Source organism: Centruroides sculpturatus, unplaced genomic scaffold (assembly GCF_000671375.1).
Source record: "Centruroides sculpturatus isolate CEXI.00-Female unplaced genomic scaffold, Cexi_2.0 scaffold2153, whole genome shotgun sequence".
In the NCBI taxonomy this organism is placed as follows: domain Eukaryota; kingdom Metazoa; phylum Arthropoda; class Arachnida; order Scorpiones; family Buthidae; genus Centruroides; species Centruroides sculpturatus.
Genome location: NW_019386383.1, coordinates 22,266 through 39,320, shown reverse-complemented (window position 1 = coordinate 39,320; position 17,055 = coordinate 22,266). Strand labels below are relative to the sequence as shown.

The 17,055-nt window shown below is 28.5% G+C and overlaps 1 protein-coding gene across 3 annotated transcripts in view; it reads left to right on the top strand.

Annotated features, from left to right (window-relative positions):
• LOC111614765 (mitochondrial sodium/calcium exchanger protein-like) overlaps positions 1-17,055 on the top strand; it is a 28,858-nt gene that overhangs the window by 8,071 nt on the left and 3,732 nt on the right. For 2 of the 3 annotated variants that reach the window (XM_023356129.1, XM_023356130.1), the window contains exons 2-11: positions 7,004-7,153; positions 7,231-7,283; positions 7,375-7,432; positions 12,908-13,010; positions 13,115-13,282; positions 13,388-13,579; positions 14,034-14,114; positions 15,981-16,118; positions 16,187-16,365; positions 16,435-16,567. In XM_023356129.1, coding sequence (XP_023211897.1) covers positions 7,004-7,153; positions 7,231-7,283; positions 7,375-7,432; positions 12,908-13,010; positions 13,115-13,282; positions 13,388-13,579; positions 14,034-14,114; positions 15,981-16,118; positions 16,187-16,365; positions 16,435-16,567 — 1,255 coding nt within the window. Of the gene's footprint in view, positions 1-1,166; positions 1,565-7,003; positions 7,154-7,230; positions 7,284-7,374; positions 7,433-12,907; positions 13,011-13,114; positions 13,283-13,387; positions 13,580-14,033; positions 14,115-15,980; positions 16,119-16,186; positions 16,366-16,434; positions 16,568-17,055 lie in introns of those variants that run through there. The other variant, XM_023356131.1, reaches the window with a different exon arrangement.

The window sequence follows — 17,055 nt, the reverse complement described above, 5'->3', positions numbered from 1 at the left end:
AACTTAAATTTAATATTTATATATTGATATACAGAATAGATATTAAGTACAGGATAGATGAAGTTGGGTTAATTTAGTGTTTATAATTTTTGTTCCACCTTGTATTTATATATAAAAATGCAATAATATAACATAAATAAAGGTTGTCTATTTATAAACTGTATAAGAATTAATAAAGTGATTTTACAAAATTCCAAAATGCTATATTTTATAATTATTATGACATTATTATCTATAAAAATATGACAATATATTTTTGCATAATCTCTTTGATGTTAATTCCATAAAAATACTTTTTAAAATTAAGTTTAAAAATACAATTAAATAAATAAATAAAAAACAGTTTCCTTAGAAGAGAATAGAAATATTTAAAAAACATATTATATTCTTTAAGTGGGAGAAAAACAATATTTAAATTGACGTCTGTCTGTCACGCTGAAGTTCTAAAGAGGTATTTAGCGTTACGTAATACTATTATAATGTTCTTTGTTATTAGCTTGGATTATATAGGCAGTATCAGCTAAACTATTTTAAGATGATCCTGCCGTTTTGAAAGAAAATAATGTCATTTTATGATTAAAATGTATTGAAGTGGCGCGACGACGCAACGCGACGCCGCGTTGCATGAAAAATAATTAACAGTTAATAATCATTTTTATTTATTACAAGAAAATTATATTTTAGTTGTTTATAAGAGCAAAAGAAATTTTATATTCCATAATATTTCAAAAGTGTTACTGTACAAATTCTTTAAATTTCTTTTAAATATATAGGTACTGTACAAACGGCGCAAGCGATAAGAAGCAATTACTGAAAAGTAGAATTGTTTAAATATTTTTTTAATATATTTTAAAAATTTTATTATTAATAACTTTATTTGAATCAATTTATTAACAATTATTTTCGATTTTTATTTTCTATTTAAATACTATTAACTATAATTCTGCCGAATTATTCGTAAAGACAAAAGAGCGCGCGACGATACGCGCCGACGCGACGCGACTCACTTTACAAACATATTTCATATGCTAAAACTTGGAAAAACACAAGTAAATAATGGAAGATTTATATTTATACAATTTCGTAACGTCTACTTAAAGAATGAATATATTTTCTAAACATATTACCTCCCAAATTTAAATAACTTTCTCAAATTCGAACACAAATACAATGAATAAAGCCAGGATTAATATATACTAACCTATTTTTTATTGTTTTAAGATAAATCTTAGAAAATTAAACAATGAAATAACCATTAAAACAATATAAAAAAGTAAAAAAAAATTATATTGAAAGAGGAGAATCAATGAAGCGCGAAGAGATTTATTCAATGACTCAACAAACCTTTGTGAATGATAAAAACTGTCTGCTTATCTTCTGCATTGGCGCACTGTTCCACCTCTCCGCCATTGCAACAGAATTAATAAAATTTAACTGCTGACAAACGGCGTATTTTACCATTTATTACAAACACGTGTGAAGCTGTAGGTCATACACACATTCACTACACAAGTCCTATATACATTGATGTAGAAACTTAAATATGAATAACACTACCGAAACGGTAAGTTATTTACAGCCTTTTTAAATTACTTTTTAAGTTTTTATTAATCTATATAGGCCTATATATATAAATTAATGTATAATTGATTTAATATATAGTTAATACATGTAAAATTATTGTATTATAATAAGTACATGACAGTATAATTAAATGAATACCATCTTGATAACTTCAGTTTTGAACCTTGAGCAAATGATTATATATTATGATAGAGTATACATAGGAATTTATAGCTTTTATTTTCTTTATAAACCTGTCTATACTGTAATTATACATCTTATATAAATATAATTATACTTTTTTAAGAACAAGAGTAGTACAATAGCACCATTAATATAATACTATTAGGTGTTATATTACTATTTTTACAACATAACAATTATATATTACAATTAGAGAGGATTTTTCTTATCATAGTAAATATAATTATCAATCTGTTGTGTCCGACTTATCATTATCTTTGTATTAATTCTATAACCTATAACAACCTAATGTTATTCAAGCTTTAAGTAGGTTATTGAGAAATAATGTTTATTTTAATTAATTATATATATATATATATATTTTGCCCTGCATTTCCTGGATCCAGAAATGCNTATATATATATATATATATAAGAATTTCAGGTATAAAATTCTGAATTAATGATTACAAGTTACTATTAATTTATTCATAAAATTTAATGTATTAATTATAATTAAATGTTAAAATATACTTTGATTTAATGAATATTAAAGTAATTTCTTTTTATATTTTATTTACTTTTTATTGAAACTTTTAATTATTTTAAAAAATAGAAAAAAATATATTAATGAAATTATCAGCATAAAATTTAAAAAAAAATAAAATAAAATTTATGCTGCTTCAGCAAAAATTATCACAAAAAAAAAATGCTTTTCTTATTAAATTATAATAATAATTTTAATGAATTAATTTTAAAATAAACAAAACATTTTATAATATTTTTAAAATAAAACTTTTAAAAAGAATTAATTCATAAATAAGCTGTAATAAAGGAAATATAATGAGTAAAATGTAGGAAAAAAAAAGACACTTTAGTAAAGTCATTAAAAGCTATTTTTTTAGATTTTATATTCAAATTGTATGCTTTTTTTAGAATTTATAATACTACTTTACAATTATATATTGTACAGATATTTTGACTTTTTTTTTATGCTGTTACACTCCATTACATTACAGGTTTTTACTAGAAAAAAATACATTCTAATCACTTTTTAATGACACTAAATCATTATTTATCATAAATCTGAAGTTCAGATGTGTATATAATGGGGTGTCTGATTTTATCAGAGAATTTGTAAACACATAAATAATACATTTACTACTGCTACCTTCAGTTGACGGTAATATGCTTATTTAATATGAAGATTTTTAGCATGATCTATCTTAAATTTGAACTAATTTTACACTATTTTCACTTATTTAATTAATTTTATATTAAAATAGAGAAAGAATACAGAAAAAAAGACATTAATATTTGAAAAATATATAATTTTTATGAATTTTTGCATACAAAAATATTGTTTATCTGTACATATTTAAATACATATAAAGTGTATTGCATTATTTTAAATCCATTGATCATTTCATGGCTTTAATGACCAATGAAGCCATCTTTTTTTAATATAACTTTATAAACTCTATCTCTCATTATTTTAATCAGTTTTTGCATTGTGTTCACATATTTTTCCAGCATAATGCACTGACTGCCTTCAATTCATCAATGGACTTATATTACTTGGCTTCTTCAAATACAACACAAGCTAATTCACTCCATAAGTTTTCTATGGATTCAAATCCATTGAAAGAAGGAGCTAATCCATAACTTGAACCCCCTACTGTCAAAAAACCATTGAAACGTAGCGTTAACTGTGTGTATAGGGCCGTTATCATGTTAAAATGTTCAAAATGAGCATCCATTCTTCTCTCCAAAAGGTAATAAATGCATGTCTACTTAAAATTGTTGTTGCTGGCATTCATAGGATCTTAAACAAAAGCTATAGTTGTTTTGCTATTCCATCCAAAACCATTACTGACTCTTCCCGCTTAGAGTAGACATTTTCCTCTTTCCTGATGCTATGCCAAATAATATTGTCTGCTGTCAGGACCCTCCAGATTGAATTTTATCACTTCAAGCTACTTTTTCTCATTCCTGGAGCAACTCATCTTTCCTTTGGCCCATTGTAGTCTTCTTGATGGAGTTTTAAGCATGGTGCTGATTTCCTCTTATAAATCGAAAATTTGCTATCTTTCACAATTCTGAACAATGTCAATTTGTACACTTTAATATCATCTCGGTGCGATAATCGCCGATTCTTTTATCCTTGTCAGTTTATAAGGATGTCCGGAGTGCTTTTTCCTCACATACTTGGTTCTTAATATAATATAATTGTCAATAACTATATCAGATCTTTGTGGCGCGTTATTCTATAGTTAAAAAGAGCAGTTGCCTGTGGTCTTCACCAAAATCAATCTTTTATAATAACATATTTTTCCCTAAAATTTCCCGGAAGAAAAATGTCCGAAGTCATCACTATACATGAAGCTCCATAATTCAAATTTTTCAGGACTTCATTAAACTATAACGTCTTGCTTGGTGTAGAGCTGTTGTTTGTCCTTTTTTCAAAATCATTAAATGCTATTTTTAATAATTATTTTGTTTAATTGTAAACGTTTTTAGAAGAATATAAAATATATTTTTGATAATATTTTCTAAAAACCTTTCAAAAATGAGGAAGGTGGATGCCACGAAGAGAAGGAATTTCAACGATGAATTCCATACCAATATACAGAATGGCCATAAATAATTTGACCAACTAACGACAGCATCGTTAGTGTGACATCAGGGGTTTATAGCATCTGTCGAGTGTAATTCAATAAAGCGCGCATTCTTCCGTTTTCTCTCTCATTCGCGAACATTTAGGGTCTTCTATCGCAGGTATTGGCTCTCCTGCTTTGTTCAAATACCGATATCTCTGTTGTTTTTCATTCTACACATACCGTTTCAACGCCTTATGCTATTATCCTTTACGTGAAATCGTGACACGTGTTCTACCTCCATTTTCGTGTATCGCGAGCGCATGTTACCCTGTATTTATCCTGCAAAAGTTTCGATGAGTTCCTTCTTTTCCTCTCTCTCTCTCTCTCTCTCTCTCTCTTATTTGGCAAGTTACTTTATGACCAACCTGTAGATTAAAATAATTTTTGATGCTGCTGTTATATATAAATCATCGTTATGAAAGTTGAGATTATTGTAATTAAAATAAAATTAAGTTTTCACACTTAAAAAATATATGATTTTTGCGATGATTTTGTGAAAAATTTTGTTTTAAAAATGTCTTAATCATGCAAAATGTAAAATATTTTTTTTTTTTTTTACAAAATTTATATACTTGAAGAATTTTAATTCCAAACTGCAACTGCTTTAATTAATTTTGGTTGTGAATAATTTAAAATTTGACATAATAGCGAGGTTGCGGCCGAAGTTTTTGTCTCTAAAACGTGAACGTCGAACGTCGAGCACCGTATACAAGATAGCGGCGCTCGACGTTCGACGTTCACGTTTTAGAGATGAAAACTTCGGCTGCAACCTCGCTAATTTAATCAATTATTTGAAAACATTGATCCAAAATGGCATCGTTTCCATTGATTATATTAAAATAAAAATGAATTATATTGGTAAAATTTTTGTATTTTATCAGTAATTTTTAAATTTATAAAGTTATATTTTGATTTTAAATTATTAATTTGTGACATAAACTATATTTTTTTTCACAGGAATTATTGTTTCTATTTATTAGATAAGGGAGGATATCATTTTTTTTTCTATAGAATTGTACGCGAATTTATTTTTAATCGCATTATATCGATACATTTATTGTTTGATAAACAGCATAACAATGCACTGGTCCAATTAAAACACATTTTTATGTACACAAATTTTATAATTAAGTAAGAATTTGTAAGACTGCATGTATTAATCATTTATAATTTTAATAAATTTAGCGAGATTGATTAGTCATGATCTTATTCATAAAACAAAATTTCTAGTGAAATTATTTTTTTAAAATTTAAACTATTAGGAAATTCCTTTTTTAAAAGTGATGAGTAACTTATGTGTTTTCCAGTGCTAAATTATTACGTAAGCTAAATGGTTACAAAAGGGCTCCATAGTAGGAGATTATAATAAAGGGTCTCACATTTGTAAAATTTAAAATAGAAGAAATATTTTCCATATTATAAATTTTAAAAGAGAAGCAGTTTTTAATTTTGTGTGTGTTTTAGATGAATTTGTAAACATGCAATTTCATAGTGCAAGTGTTTATTTTCAATGGAATATCTTACGTATCAAACTCTTTTCATACTTATGTATTTGTAGAGATGCTGAAAATTGTATTCTGGGCCGAATTTACGTATAATCTATAACAGGATCTCATGCTGGAAGATTGTAGTTTAGAATCTCACTGCTTTAAATTTGAAATGGAAGAATAAAGATTTCTTATATACATTAGAGTCTCTGTAATCCGTCACTCAGCAGTCCGACACATGAAATTTTCGTGTTATTAGTCGATGTATGCGACAAAGAACTGATGTACAATACGTGTGTACAGTACTGTCAGTTGCTTGTTGTTTGTTGCCCATATTGTCTACGAAATAGTAACAATCGTAATTAATACGATAAATTAACTAACCAAGTGATTATTTTACAATATAATACGTACAAAATCCAGTAATCCGACACCCCGCCGATCCGATATACGTCGGATTACAGTGACTCTACTGTATTATAATTGAGGTGTACAACGATTATTATTAAACTTTAACTATCAGGAATATATGAAAATTTTCAATCATGCTACATCTTATGCTCTATTTCATTAATTATGATGTTAAATACGATTTAATTTATCTCTTCTTTAAAATTAGGATGATGTACGTACAGTACAGACAACAACATTGATTATCGAGATGTTAATCTTATTAACTTATCAGTCATTCTGATAACTCCATAAACTGATTCTGTAATTAGGATACTGCAGCCTTTATCCTCTATTGATAATTATATAACATATTTTTCTGTGCTATAAACATAATTTTATACTTTATGTCTATATAAAAAATAAATACATTTATTAAATACGCGATTTTTTTTATTAATTTATAGTCTTTTCAAAAAATACTTTATTTTTTTATTGAGTTTTTTTTAGGCAATTTTGTAAGGTACAGTAAAAACCTGTCTAAAACGGACCCGCACGGCATGACAGGTTTCCGTTTTAAACAGGTTCCGCTTTAGACAGGTTTTACTGTACTTGAAAAAGTGCAAGTAAAACACGTAATTAAGCAACTTTGATAAATTATAATGAATAAAATATAAAATTTATTTTTATTTTTTTATTAATTTTATCGTTTTTTTTAAAGTGCGATCAAGTACACGACTATAACGTAAGTGAAAGATGCAATTTTGTAGTAAAAACTGTTGACTGTAGAGATGAAAGTTATGTTCCTTATATGTTGTTTATATACTGTGGACTTGGAAATAATGAAATAATAGCCGCAGTTAGTATATGTGTAAGTATATATATCATTAAAGTTAATTTTAGACGAATTTTCTTTACATTTTAACATATTTTCTACTTGTTTTTAAGGCATTTTGGCTGCTATTTTTATTTCTTGCTCTCGGTGTAACTGCCGATGATTTGTAAGTTTTTTAATACTATATTAGACCTATAATTTTTTTTTCTTTAATTTTATAGTTAAAATAGGTTTGAAGAAAATTGCTTTCGTTTCAGTTTATGTCCCTCTTTAGTCGTAATCACAAAAACTCTTCGTTTATCACAAAACATCGCTGTATCCTTTATTTAAAAATTCAATTTTTTTACAATTAAGATTGATTTGTTTAATTATATTCATTATAAATTATTAGAAAATAATGTTTAATGCGTATATTTTTTTGGTTAACTGTTGAAAATTCAAATAAATCAGCAACGAGTTGCTTAACTTTCCCGGCGACTTTGGTGGCGCCATCTGTTATGATATTTTATTTTAAAAACTTTTTATATTTTTAATTTTGATAATAGAGATGGGTTTTATAAAAAAAAAAAATTGTAAATGCTAATAATGAGTAAAACCAGACCCTACTCGAGGTATAACACACGATCTCTCTTTATCTCTCCACCCGTCGACCTTTAACCACCAAAATTTAGTAGTGTTAATCTCTCTAATACACAAACCTCCCTGCAAAATTTCAAAAAATTTTGACAAAAAGCACAGGAGTTATTAAGCTTTCAAAGAAGGTAAACAAAAGCGTGCCCTATAAACACATACAATAACATCCATACATACAGAAATTACCTCCGAATTTTTTCGCATTTCTCGACGTTTTAAGGTGTCCTGATCCAAAAATGTAAAATTCTTGGGGGGTCATTTTTTGACCGATCGCCATACTTTCCCTCTGTTATGTATAACAGAGCTGGGAAAGTAATATGTTACTTTAAATGCAACAAAACAGTTTAAGTATGGTAAAACCTTTTCAAAACGAAAACCTGTCTAAATTAGAAGAATTCATAAAAACACAGAGATTTTCTGTGTTTAAAAAAATCTGTTCAAACGGAGACCTGCCAAACAGGAAAACATATTCGATACCATGCAAGTCCGGTTGTTTACACAGGTTTTACTGTACTTAAAGAAAAATAAAGTAAATACCAGGAAAGTATACTTGTTTTGTAGATTTCTGTGTTTTTATAGCATACAAAATATTACAAAAACATAAAGTTCGAAATTTAATCAGTATACAAAAGAATTTCTAACAGCACTTAAGCTAATTTTGAGCTTTTAAAACTTCTACAGTAAAACCTGCATAAATCGAACTCACAAGGTTTCCGGTTTGGCAGGTTTCCGTTTTGAACAGGTTTTTTTTTTAACGCAGAAAATCGCTACGTTACGAAGAACTCTTCCCGTTTAGACAAGTTTCCGTTTTATAAAGGTTGCGTTTTGAACAGGTTTCACTGTATATGGAAGCGCAAGTGCACACATGTAAGCAATTATAAATAAACACTTTTTATGTTTGTAAGCGCTTCTTGTTCTTAGATATGTGTATGTGAACCGCCGGGGAGGATGTAGGTCTCCCGATCCGGCAACAGGTCGTTAAACCCTTCTCACTGGTCAGGATGGATTAAAATGTTACCGTTCCCGCAGTAACGGGATTAAATGTTTCGGGTCGAGGGGAGGAGGGAGGGGTGCGTCGGTAAGATGACCGGCGATATACGAGTAATGATGACACCACTTTAACAGGATAACAACGATTTATTAGATACATAGAGATTACAATAACCAATTTCAAAAGGGAAAATCTGAATCCCTGAACCGCGAAGGACCGAGAGAGAGTTCACAAAAATAAGGTCCATACCTCTTTATGTCTNAAACACAGAGATTTTCTGTGTTTAAAAAAATCTGTTCAAACGGAGACCTGCCAAACAGGAAAACATATTCGATACCATGCAAGTCCGGTTGTTTACACAGGTTTTACTGTACTTAAAGAAAAATAAAGTAAATACCAGGAAAGTATACTTGTTTTGTAGATTTCTGTGTTTTTATAGCATACAAAATATTACAAAAACATAAAGTTCGAAATTTAATCAGTATACAAAAGAATTTCTAACAGCACTTAAGCTAATTTTGAGCTTTTAAAACTTCTACAGTAAAACCTGCATAAATCGAACTCACAAGGTTTCCGGTTTGGCAGGTTTCCGTTTTGAACAGGTTTTTTTTTTAACGCAGAAAATCGCTACGTTACGAAGAACTCTTCCCGTTTAGACAAGTTTCCGTTTTATAAAGGTTGCGTTTTGAACAGGTTTCACTGTATATGGAAGCGCAAGTGCACACATGTAAGCAATTATATAAATAAACACTTTTTATGTTTGTAAGCGCTTCTTGTTCTTAGATATGTGTACTTGCGCTTTATTGTATGTGCTCGTGTTTATGGGTATGTTTGAATAGGCACAGTGGCGAGTTATAGTTTTATGGAGGCCCAGGCAAATTTGAATTAGGGGTCTCTTGTATTGTACAATGTTGACCTTTTCTTCTAAAGAATTTTTGGGGATGAATTCCCGTTTTATAATGCAATCTCTTAAAGTTTTTCCGTATGCCAGTAAACCCTGCTTCTCTGCATCACACCCCATAGGAACCCCATATATGGCCCAAATTTGTAAAAGATCGGTTTGGGGCCCCTTATTAATGATGGCCCTNACATTAATTAATTGTTTATTAATTAGCAAAATGTCTAATGTGTTTATTGGCAAATCGATTAGGAAATTGTTATAAAATAATAATAATAAAAATACAAAAGAAAACAATGTAATATTATTGTATTATTATGTATAATTGTTGACACGAAAAATATACAAAAATACAATAAGATTATATTTTTATTATTTTCTTTACCGTTATAAATACTACAAGTCATGTGATTTATGTGAACAATCTCCTTCATTTCACTCCTGTTTTTAATAAATCAGGTTGTACTTTAAACTTGCCAGATTTATATAGGACAGAAATTGTTATTTAGACCATTAACTAGGCTGAGAGATAGTTAACACCTGATCGTCCTTACATAGTATGTAAAGTATGTGATTATCTTGTTATATTATCATATATTTGACCTCTTATTATGTCTATAATAAGGTTAGTTCGTTTATGACGTTGGATGTTTAGTCACATCGTTGTTTCACAAAGAGAGAAATGACTTAAGTTTTTTAAAAACGTAGTTTTGTATATTTTTATAATAAGTCAATTTTTAATTTTATATTATGATGCTATTAGATGCTATTACAATAGTGATAATAAAAACAACGAGTTTCTTTGTTAAAGATGATAAGCTACTTTAATAATTTATCATAAATGAAATTTGAAATAATATTTTACAATTTAAAATATATTTATCTTAGAAAATTAAAAAAAAATCTGAAATTATTTCGCAATTTTGTAAACTATGCAAGCTAACTTTGTCTTGACCATTAGAGGGATAAATAATAATACAGAGGCATTTATTTCCCCTTTGCAATGAAATCTGCTTAAGTCAGTCAGCGCCATATTGAAAATCCTAAAGGTATCTTCATACCTATTTTTATTATCTTATTTCAGAATATTTAAAATTTCTTTCTTTATAAAATTTATAAGTTGTTATTGGTACAATCGTAAACTATGCAATGTACCACCATACTCGTAGAATGAGTAAACACTCATTCTACGAGTATGGTGGTACATTGCATAGTTTACGATTGTACCAATAACAACTTATAAGATTGTAATAAGTAACTTGAGATCATTCTACTTTAGGATTTCCAATATAGATTTCCTCTATTACTATTTTGTGCTCGCTGAATTGCCAGTTAATGATGATGATGAACATTTGGATGATCTACCAAAGGAGGTTCCGAGAATACTTTCTATGGTCCCTATTTAGGTATTATGCAGGTGAAGAAAACCCGAAAAACTCCACCTCAACACAAACAAAAGGACTGGTGTACTAGTAATCATTGGTTTTATTCAATAGGCCACTCCTGAACTACTTATACAAGATGATAGCAATACATGGAGTGAATGATTTATTGACTTCATAAAATATTGCATAATTACATCAGAATTAACCATAAGTAATTTATGTAACAATGAAATGTCTGTCATTCCTTATTAGGCGTAATCATTTTTAATATTAACGATATGTGTTTTGCAATTCTTTCCTTTCTATTGAAAAAAAGTTTCTCATTAATAATGTTGTGATATAGCATTATAAAGCTATTCATGTTGTTTTTATTGCAATTTTCTTTTATAATATTTTAAAGAAAATTTTATAGCATTCAAAAACTTATGTATATAAAACTATTTGTGAAGAAATGAGACACAAAATATATATCTTAAATATTACAAAAATTTGATTTTTAAATTAATTTATGTAGTTTTAAGTATAGATTTTAACCGGCTGAAGGAGTAAAGATTTCAGCTTGCCATTCTAGGAACTGGTTTCGAGTTAGATGAGGTTCCTCCCTCACTATCAGGTCACTTTTTATGGATCTCAAACCGAAGATGAACTTGAAAAGGGTGTTTTAGTGCTTTCATGTGAAAGTGTAAAAATACTGTATATTTAAATACATATGTACAACATTAAATATAAAAAACTCCAGCAACGAGTTGCATAACTTTTCAGGAGAAAAATACTTATGTTTAAGAAACACTAAGATACATTAGTACGAGGTTAAAATTGTGTTCGGTATCATCTGTTAACCCCTTAAGGAATGTTGAATAAATAATTATAAATAATAATTAAGAAATGTTGTTAAAAAATAACTTTTATATTATTATTTATTATAAAAAGACAAAAAGACTTGATTTTGAAGGTAGAGATGAATTTTACGAAAAGTTATAAATACCAATAACAAGTAAAAATTTCATTAAGTCCAGATATAAAACATGACTTCCTCGACCTTTTACTACCGAAATATAATAGCATCAAAGGCTCTTGTATACAAGTTTATCGTGCCAAATTTCGTTTCTTAATCTTTATCCTATCCTGAGATATTAAACAAAATAGATGCCAACACACACAATACTGTATACATATAAATTGCGTATTAATCTAATTTACATTAACTGAATGAACTACAACTGTTTCCTTTCATTTTTATTCGTTTAGTAAACAAAGATTTGAATTAAAATTTGGAATTTTTTTATACATTTCGAATTATGATCAAGTAGAAGTTCCCATGAAACAACTTTTCATATGTTACTTACTATTTTCAGCCATTCTTTTCAGCTACAAGATATCTTTAAAATCTTACTTGACATAATTACTTCACCTTCACCTTTTATCTTCTCTCCATATACTTATCTTCTTTCCAGAATTGTGATACTTGATTATATGTCCAAACCATTTGAATTTCTTTTTCTAATCTTTCTTTATCGATCATTTTTAGGACCTAGTTATTGCTTTTCTTCTCTTTCTAGATTCGAAATAGAGGATTTAATTTTCCAAGACTTCTAGTTCTAAAGAAGCAGTTCGATCAAACATCTTATGTTTTTGCATTACATAATATATACACATTGAAGCCACAGTGTATCTTCCTTAAGTAAATAGATACACATCCATTGCATATTTTCAAGTACTCATTTTACTGCATGGCATATTTGCAGCACAAGTTAAATCAATATTGCTTACTCAAATATTGAATGTAGATACATTTTATATACTTATCTTTTTTTTTGATTAAACTTAATAGTTTTAATTGTTTTAATTGTTAAGTGTAAATTATCGTACTTAATGAAGTACAGGGAGTAACATTTCTAGCTTTCGGTAATGGAGCACCAGATATTTTTTCTTCGTTAGCAGGAATAGAACAAGCACGCTCACAACTAGTAATTGGAGAATTGTTCGGTAATTATTTACAATATTTTGTTTTACCTGTATCTTTATTTAGCTTTTTATATACCTATATAATTGTATGTATGTTCGAATTTTTATATAAAGATGTATTTCAGGTGCTGGAATATTTGTAACTACAACAGTAGTCGGTTGCATATGTCTAACAAAAGAATTTAAAATTATGGAGAGGCCATTTTTACGCGATATAATATTTTATTCTTGCGCATCATTTTGGGCTTTTTATCTATTTTATACTAAAGAAATTGCCCTCCGACATGCAATAGGTAAACAAAGATTTTAACCAGCTTTATTCAAATATTAAAATTCTGTTGAAAAAATAAATATTTAAAGAACTATAAAATTTTCTATTTTAAATATTTGTTTAACAGGTTTTATCGCTCTTTATATGATTTATATTATTGTGGCGATAGTAAGCAGAATCGTGTTTCAAAAATGTCACGAAAAGTTATCTGCACAACCTACACCGAGGTTATCAATTAAAGATGTTGATAAAGAAACTGACTCTCAACCTCAAGAGACATTGAATGTAACGATAGAAAAAGAACAAACAAATTCTATATGTAAATATATGTTTAGAATTATTGTATTAGATATGCTACAAATNTTCTATAAATCATAATAGTATTTAACATAACATTTGATTAGTTTATTTTATAATTGAATTTTTATGAAAGATTTTTATTAACATCTAGAATTTTTTGACTGTTATAATGAAGAGATGTATAAAATAATATAGTGGAATTTTTATTATTTAACATTATATATCATACTTTATTGAAAATTTTAAGTAAAATATGCTTTTGTTGTTAAGAAACCATTGTTCTCAATAGTGGAATCATGAAACTTTAATTTTTAAAAGCCATATTAAGTTATATATGTCATATTATTTCTTTTTATATAATGCAAATTTATGAAAAAATTAGATTACTTGCATTACCAAATACAAAATAAAATAATTAATTAATAATAAAAATAAAATCGTAATTATTTTTCAATTCTTCTGTCTTTGTTTAGCCGTCCCGACAAGTTTCACGGAACAGGTAACGAATTTAGATAAGTACGATGACCCAGAAAATGAAGGAGTAGTTTTAAGAAGTGAGTATATTTTATGCTTATAAAAATGCAAGACACATTTAGATTGGTGTAACAAAAGTTTTTCGTAACAAGAGAAATTACAGTCAGCTGTATAGCTTTAATGTGATGATGACTCGTGTTGCTCAATCACTCACTTACATATAATAAGTAATAAATATTGAAGAATTGTTTTCTATATAAGGAGCACAAGGTTCCACGTATTAGAACTTAAATTGCAAATTCAATGTAGAATGAATAAATTGTAAATAAAATAAATATACGTGTAACTTGTAAATTAAGGTGTGTTCAAAGTGAAGAGTGACAATCAAATCTCGTCTTAGAACTTTAGAACACCTGCATGTGCACTCTTGTTTCTACACGTATACACGTGAAAAGGTTGTAGTGTTGTGCAATATGCAGGAGGTGAAATCACAAGCTTCATCTCTATGCAAATATACAGAGCTGAAAAGGTGAGTCTAGCAAAGCGCATAATTTCATATTACAAATCTTATGAACGAAAAGCAACGGTTCTTTCACTTTTTGGGAGAAGTAGTTAAAAGGACAAGCATTTATCCCATCATTGAACGTTGTAACAAAAATGGAATTGAGGTTTACAAGCTCAAACTAGGTATTCAGAGACTAATGAGACTGATACTAATGAAAACAAAGCTTTGTTTTATTAGTATCAGTCAATTTTCGTAAGAGCTGAGCCCAGAAATTGAAAATCCCGAGATCTACGATATCTTTATTAAAACAAAGAAGCTGGTGATCAAGGCAAATGTAAAACAACTTGTATCCAAGAGTACTCTAGCAGTCAGGAATTCTGAGCGAAGTTACGAAAAATCTTTGAAGAAAATCCTCATTATTGATGATGAAACGTATGTTCCCTTCAATCCTTCAGATGTACCAAGCAAGAAGTATTATCATGCAGAAGACCCAAAATAAATCACCTACGATGAAAAAGTGAAATCTCAAGCTAAATTCTACAAACGATATCTTATCTGGGAAGAGATGGACCAATTTCGTAATGTATATTTCTGAACCACACATTTCTGAAGGCACTATTACGAATGAAATTTCTTAAAAGAATGCATTTAACGCAGGCTCATATCTTTTATAGTTCAACATTACGAGAGGGATGATGTTTTCTTCTGGCCAGACATGGCGACAGCCCATTATGCAAGAAAAGTCACTTATACCTTAAAAGAAAAAAACGTGATTTTGTACAGAAGATGAAAAACGCTCTAAATGTCTCGCAAACAGGAGGTGTCAAGATTTTGGGCACTCTGCAAAAAATAACACGGAAAACGAAAGTTGCAACCAAAAATTTGAAATGATTTCAACAAATTTGGCAAAATATTACTAATAAAATGTCAAAGGAATCTGTAAAAGCTGTAATGGACAAAGCTGCAAGAAAACTTCGAGAAATAGCATATAAGGGTATTAAATGCAACTAATTGAATTTCTAAAGAAAGTAGATAACTTGTATGATCCATGAAAGTGATAATTTTATCATGATAACATTTCAATTTAAATCTACAGCAATTCAATTTTTCTCTCTTTTTACTTTGAATCCGCCTTAATTTATTATTTTAATAACGAATTGTAACAAATGATGAGAGTCACAAATATCTTTCATCTACGTATCAAATAACTAACGTGTTATTCAAAAAGTTATGTTAGGTATATCTTATACCATCAAAAATTATTTTTAAATACCCGAAAATAAATATTTCTCTAATAATAACATGGAAATCTATGATGAATAAATCCATCATTAAGAGTAGCCAGACGAGGATTTAGATTGTAACCCTAATAGATTATGGGTTTTAATTATTCTGACACTATAACCGAGATTCTAAACAAATTGTTCGTTTTTAATTTCAGGATTCAGTTATAGAAATAGTTTAGCCATTCCACGTAAAAGGACCATGTCGTTAAGAAGAGATAGCGTTATGAGTATTCGCAGTACTTCAGACCACAGCAGAAGCCGAAGTTTTGGGAAATCAGATCAAAGTGTATCTGGTAAGATAAGAAAAACAAAAGTGTGAAGTACAACTTCAGGTCACTTACAGTTCAAATAACTATTCTAGAATTTGTGCCTCCTACTTTGGACTCTCAGATTTCTAAAACTAGTCTATCAAGTCTAATATCAAAATCGAGTTCTGATGAAGTTGGAGAGTGCAAATTATTCTGCTACCAGATAAGTCCAATAGATATCTTGGCATGGTCAGAGAAACCTTGGTATAGTAAAATTTTGGAAGTTTGTAAGGTATGAAATTACTGGTTTTAATCATTTCCATAAGTCTTTGAGTTTATCGTATAAATTTATACTTTACAGTCACCTATTTATTTTATCTTGACTATTTCAACGCCTTTAGTGGATGATGAAGATCCTTCAAATAACTGGAATAAGCCACTAGCAATTATGCATTGTATAGTTGGACCAGTTTTTGTGGCATTCGCTTCAAAACGTAAGAAATATTTAATTTTATTTTTTAAAAAAATAATCAATTTAATTATTTCGCTTATTTCTACAATTGTAAATTATATAATTGCAAGGAAATGAGTAACACTAAAGCCGATGTACTGAATCTTAAATACATATATCACTCCGCTGCTATAGCTAAGCGAGGAAATTTAAGGAAATAGAACAGAATAAAACCTTCGAAAATTCAATTTTTTCAAAGTTTTTCTTTTTCCTCTCTCAAATTTCTTGCATAAATATCAGAAATTTCAAATACAATTTTTAATAGTAACAAGGATCTATTTTTCTTCGCTTATGTAGACTAATGAGCATCGGTTTTATTCTTATTCTGAAAAAGACTATATACCGAGTTTCTCACCGATAGATGGCGCAGCAGTAACAGTTGATTGCAATAAAAATCGAGTGCGCCATCTATCGATAAGGCCCCACATAGAAATGTAAAACACATTTAAAAAATAAATATTTTTATATATT